General features: G+C 44.6%; 1 protein-coding gene across 1 annotated transcript; it reads left to right on the top strand.

Moving 5' to 3' along the window:
- Window positions 1–3,454: 3,454 nt before the first annotated feature.
- Window positions 3,455–5,590, top strand: LOC6537577 (keratin, type II cytoskeletal 5). Its single transcript, XM_002098087.4, has 2 exons — window positions 3,455–3,699; window positions 4,298–5,590. The coding sequence occupies exons 1-2, from the start codon at window positions 3,481–3,483 to the stop codon at window positions 5,015–5,017; spliced, it is 939 nt and encodes a 312-aa protein (XP_002098123.1). The 5' UTR covers window positions 3,455–3,480; the 3' UTR covers window positions 5,018–5,590.
- Window positions 5,591–6,000: the final 410 nt, after the last annotated feature.

Raw genomic sequence — 6,000 nt, forward strand, 5'->3', positions numbered from 1 at the left:
TAAGATATCGTTAAAATATATATAACGGCCAGAATTCCTAATGTACGCCCTCGTCGCTTTCGTCGCTTATGCTAATTGGCCAGAAATAAAAGAAAAAAACTTTCACGGCTAACCCATTAATTCAAGCGGCTAGAAAAAGGGCCTTTGCTGATAAATAATACAGTAAAATGGCCTCTGTGTGGGACACAATAGTCATCATCGTCGTCTCAGCTCGATCCACAAATGAGTCTTGGGCCCAAATTGATGTCAAGCAAAATGAAAGTGAGAATATGATGATATCTCCGCGGGCCCAAAATAATCACCAATTCGGACGAACGCTTGTATCTTCGATCTGCTGATTGAAGCCCACTCAGCTATTGGCCTAATAAGTAGTGTAATTATTGAGATTTTCTTCGCGCTGCTGTTTGACTTGACCATCTTTTCGGAGGCTTGTGACCAACTTTCTTAAGACATTAACTTTTTTGTAGGCAAGTGCATAATTTGAACGAGTGAAACGCAAGTATGTTGGAAACATAGTGGAAACAGTTTTCGAATTAAAGATGGTTTGTTTACGTTATAAGGACGATACATTATTACTAACAGTTACCTATTTTAAATTACTTTGAAAACTTAAATCTAAAACTTATAAAAGTAAAAAATAAAATGTAATTTATACATATTCATCAACGTTATACGGATTTTAGTTAAGGTAATTTTTATACATTACTTTAAACAAAAGAACCTCGTTTAATAAATAATTTACAAAACTTGTACTTTCGCTTTTAAATAAATTTTCTAAAATTAACCTAATTTAATAAATAAGTTCTAAAGTCTGTACTTTTAATGAATTTCCCAAAAGGATTTTGCAATGTTTAAGTTGATTAAATGAAACCAAAGAGCATTTGACCTTACACCCTCGTTAACTAAGATGCTTAGAAACAGCCGGAAGATAACTTACAGAAAACAGCCCTTCGTGCGCTTTAAAAAGGTAAATACCCTGGCGTTTTAAGGGGACGAAGGTTTTATGAATGGTCTGCTATGCGTGATAACAGGATAGCCGAAAGCTATAAATTTACCTTTGGGAAAATGGAAAACGTTGTACATTTATGGCCAAAAGAGTTGACCTCCATTGGGTCAGTTTCTGATGTAATATAATGCTCAAGTTGTGCGTTATTTTTTTCTTTTCAGCGTCGGTAAGACACTTGCGATTTGTTTACCCAGCTGTGATAGCCATAAACAATAACAGCAACACCCCAAACACAGCAGCAACATCAAGCAGCAACATGAACAACTACTTGCCAGTTCCAACTACGAGCGAAATTCATTCATAAAAGCACACACACTGGACATTTGGACGGCTGTGTTTCGCATGAATGGTCAAGCCTGTTGGCCATGCTCTTGGCCATTGGCTGTTGGTCATTTGGTAGTTGGTATATGGTATATGGTTTATGGTAGTTTGGGAGTTGCAAGTTGGAAGTTGGCACATGCCAGTTGCTAGTTGCCAGACAAATGGAGGCGTTCACACTTGGCGCGTGAACCGACATAAGTTCGACCGTTAAGACGGATGTGCAGCGGCATTCAAGTTTGCATGGCTATGCAGCTACGAAACCCATTTGCATTCAAATATGTGCCAATTTATGGCTGTCGAGGAAAATACAATGCGGAATTCTAGCTTAAAGATCGCATCACTTGTTTTGATTTTCTCTTTTCGGAGGCTGCACCCATTTTGCCGTTGAATGTTGCGTTACGAAATGCGACGCACTTTTACCACTGCACGCCTATTTCGATTGACGTCACACGGGCCAACTGAAAGCCGATTTAATTGTGATAGCAAATTACACATACGCCCCGTGGCCCATCGTCTGCGGATGATAAAGGGGTTTCGTAAGTTGCACCGCAGATCCGCATGATAGTGTCGGATGTCGTCAGTCACCGACATTCACCTTGAAACGGGAGCTCGGATCTTTCCAAGAAAGCTGCCATCCATCCAAGCACACTGAGAGAAAAGCCAACACGGCTGATAAAATATATTTAAATTTAAAGGCTTAGAAAATGTATTGAAACGTACTGTAATACATTAACTTATTTACCCAATCAAATCAATTTTTAATAAGTATATTAATGTATGTACTGTACCATATAAAAACTTGGCAGATTTCGCTCAGTGCAGTTGTCCATCATCTGTGGGTATCTGGCGTCTTGTGCGCATCCGTTTTTGTTGGCTTTTCGTGTAATTTCTCTTTCATTTCACTTGAGCAATTGAAGCGCGCTGTTATTTGCACTTTTGCTAAGCTCAAATTGTTGACTAATGTGTCACAATTGCCGAGTCAGGCCGTTTCTTATGATTATGGCCGCAGAGGTGTTTTCACCTGTGCACTCCGACTGGCCGAAGGAAAAGTCCCAAGTAGGACGTGCCTATCTGGCCGTAGATCCCACCACCCAGCTCTCCTGTTTTCAGTCTCTGTCCTAGTTACATAACTGTCATTGTATATCACACTTTATGTTGCGTAATAAAAACAGAGCCACATTGAAGTCAGGAAAATGAAAAGTAATTTCAAGGCGCGCACATGGGTTAAACAAACCTATTTTCGGAGTTACCGGGTGGAAGGGGGTCTTAAACGGAGAAGACATACAGACCACAGACCAGGGGCCAGAAATAACAGTAGTATGAAAATATCGTACACACAGCTTTCATTTCTTGCGGCAAAGTGCCCAAAAAAACAAAAGCGTCCAAAAAATTATCAAAACCTGAAGAATATGTGACACACATAGGGGGTCTGGGCCGCGAAAGGGGCAGCCATGGGTTAAGTAAGGGCCGGGGTGTGTGGAGGGTTAAGCTGCGCAGCACCTGTTTACCACCTGATGTGTTGTAATCTGTGAGGCTCCAGAAGAAACTACATCTCTTTGTCTGCGATTGTTAGTTCGAGGAGCTGGGCAGACGACAGACTGCGGGAAGACGCGTCTTCTGGGGTCTCTCCGTGTGTGTGTGTGTGTGTGTGTGTGTGAGTGTGTGGGGGAGAGAAGACGGACAACCTTGGCTTTGGCTCTCTGATGAAAACTTTCTCGTGCTCTCACACTTAACAGCCCTGCTGCCTGCGCCGACGTCGACCGAACACACAGAAGACTCGTCTTCGCATGCGCATGCGCAGCGACGACTTTCTTTAATGCGGAAGCAGACAAAGCTCTGCCTGCGCTTGCCTAATGCGGCTTCTAAGCTCGGAGGCTGCTGAGAAAGAGAGGCTGACGCTGCGGCCAGAAAGAGAGGGCTGTTCGCCGTCTTCGCAGAGTGCCAGAAAGAGCGCGGAGACACGTGTGTGGAAGAGGGCTCTTCGGCGACGAAGACCCTAACTGTAAGTGTGTGTGTGGGCAGGGGCACGGGCACCGGCGCTTTTTACATAATTTTACGTTATGCCGCTGCCGAGGCGACCGCTACGTTGGAAACTCTTTAAAAACAGCCTGACAGCGGCGAAAAGTTATCAAACCGCAGCTTGTTCCATTCGAATGAACACACCAGTGATTTCGGTGGTGCCCAAGGAATTCAGTCGCAAAAATTACCAATCCGCCAACCCAGTAGCCAGCATGAAGTTCTTCGTTGCCACCGCCTGCATCCTGCTCCTGGCAGCAGGCATCTCCGCCGATCCCGTCAAGGCCGCCGAGGAGCAGCCCGGCGCTTTCAGCCAGTGCCTCGAGTCCGATTCCATCTCGTGCCTGCAGCTCACGGTACGGATTAACTAGGCCCCAAGGATTACATACCCCACATACCCCTATTACAAAACAAAACTCAAATCAAAGCCCAATCAAGAACAATTGCAAAGATGCTTAACAGTGAAAGTGACACTTAAAAAATCCATTGATCTCTCATGTGACAATTCAGTGTGACTCAAAGGATACTACTGAAGTGAAAGTGAACTAGTTTTTCTTCACAGCTTCCTGTCAAGCTGCAATTATTTCACAATAATCTATATTTAACAGAGTGTTCAGCCTACCAGATACAATTGACACCTGACAGGAAGATGTGAAAATCAACTGCAACACTTAAAAGTGTCTTTTAAACTTGCAAGCTGGTCTAAGCACATTACTTTTATATTTCCGAGCTGTATATAAAATCAAATTCCTATTTTAAAATGTTAAAAAGCCGTTGATAAGTGATAACATATATATCAACCATTTAGCCTAAATTCTTACTTAGCCACTTTTTAACTTAAAAACAGCTTTGCCGATTATTCAATGCAATCAGCCAAACAATGACCAATATTTTTGACAATAGATCACCGTTCAACATCCGCTCTAATTCGAAACCACACTTCCTTCTCCACAGCTCTTCCGCAAGGCCAAGTCCGTGTTCGATAACCCACAGATCGAGCTTTTCGGAGGTGTTTCTCTGGTGAAGTCGAACGAGGGACGTCAGGGCAAGTCCCTGGACAACTCTCTGGCTGTTGAGGCCGCTCCCACCGTGGAGGCTCGCACCGCCGAGATGGGCAACTACTTCATGGACAATGCCAAGAGCTTCTTCGCCGAGCGATCCCTGAACTTCAACTTCGCCAACGCCGCTCGCAGCGTGGCCCGCGCTATTCCCGATGACATCAAGGCCGATCTCCGCGAGCTGGTCGTTGAGTCCCGTACCCGCAAGAAGAAGCTGCTCAAGAAGTTCCTGCCCATTCTGCTGGGAGTTGGTGCTAAGATCGCTGTCCTTGGCGTTGGCTCTATCTTCGGTCTGCTCTTCCTGGCCAAGAAGGCCCTGGTTGTGTCCGTGATCGCCTTCTTCCTGGCTCTGGCTGCTGGTGCCTCCAGCGGACTGGGACGCATTGGTGGATCCGGAGGCGGCGGCGGTCTGCTCGGCGGTCTGGGTGGTCTTTTCGGTGGCAAGAACGCCGGTGGATCGTCGGCTGCCAGCACCGGTGGATGGTCCTCGGGCGGTGGAGCTTCCAGCGCTGGATGGTCCTCTGGCGGCAGCTCCGGCTGGGACACCCATGGTGCTTACAGCTCGCCAGTGGCCCAGACCATCGCCTACCAGGGATACAAGCAGGCCCGCCGGTAAACAGTTGGTCAACAGCTAATTTAACCGCAGGACGAAGGCCAAGGAGAGAGAGAGAAACAATCGCTAAAAATGATGACCTATATTTATATTTATTTATAAATTATTTATTTTAATTTATTACTTGAACGAGAAGTACGAGACGAACAAAGTGCCTTCCATTAGACAAAAAAAAAAAAAGAAAGAAAACAATCACTTAATAACAAGACACACCCGAACACCACCTTTCATCAAGAACCGCCAATAACCTCCACCAAGGAATCTTTACCACTTTCCGCACTCCTTACTCTTCACACTGTATCTCCATTTCATGGCTGCTCCTTTGATTAATGGACTGCAAATCTTTGCGACTAGTCGATCCATCAGTCAAAGCCAGTCGCCTCGCCCATCTATACTGTATCTATCTCTCATATGTTTCCATCTATCTCTGTGCTACGACTATCTGTACCTTAATCTATCTGTCTATCTATCTATATCTGTCTTACTATCTGGGCTTACCCACTTTACCGCCTGGGAAAGACCAACCAAATGCTGCTAAATCAAAGAATGAAATAATAATTCAAAATACTTTACAAACACCACTGACTCTCTTTTCTCATCAACACACCATTTTCCTTTCGATTTGCATACGCAACTCGGCTTAACAGCCCTCGACAAGCAACCAAGCAATTTGCATCTGGATGGCGCAACTTTCATTTCACATCTGCCCATCTCATTCATCTTGCTATCAGGCTCGAAAAATCGAACTCTTTATGGGTTTTCTAAATTTCACCCACTTATTTCACTTATTTCACCTCGACTCTTTTGCCTCTGGTAAACACCATTTTCACTGCACTTTCTTCCGTCTGACAGAATTTGAACAAAGGCAATTTGCTGAAAAATAAAACCAACATTTTGCTACGCGCATTTCGGTGCTCATTCAAGGCGGGACCCCATCGTATTGTATTTTAATATTTCTCCACCTGCCGGTGCCCGGTGCCCCATTG

The sequence above is a fragment of the Drosophila yakuba genome, chromosome 3R (genome assembly GCF_016746365.2).
Source record: "Drosophila yakuba strain Tai18E2 chromosome 3R, Prin_Dyak_Tai18E2_2.1, whole genome shotgun sequence".
Lineage (NCBI taxonomy): Eukaryota > Metazoa > Arthropoda > Insecta > Diptera > Drosophilidae > Drosophila > Drosophila yakuba.

Excerpts from the sequence above, each read along its gene's own strand:
- LOC6537577 (XM_002098087.4), top strand. The coding sequence starts at position 3,481 with ATGAACACACCAGTGATTTCGGTGGTGCCCAAGGAATTCAGTCGCAAA. Across the intron at positions 3,700-4,297 it reads TCTCGTGCCTGCAGCTCACG|CTCTTCCGCAAGGCCAAGTC; the intron begins GTACGGATTAAC and ends CCTTCTCCACAG.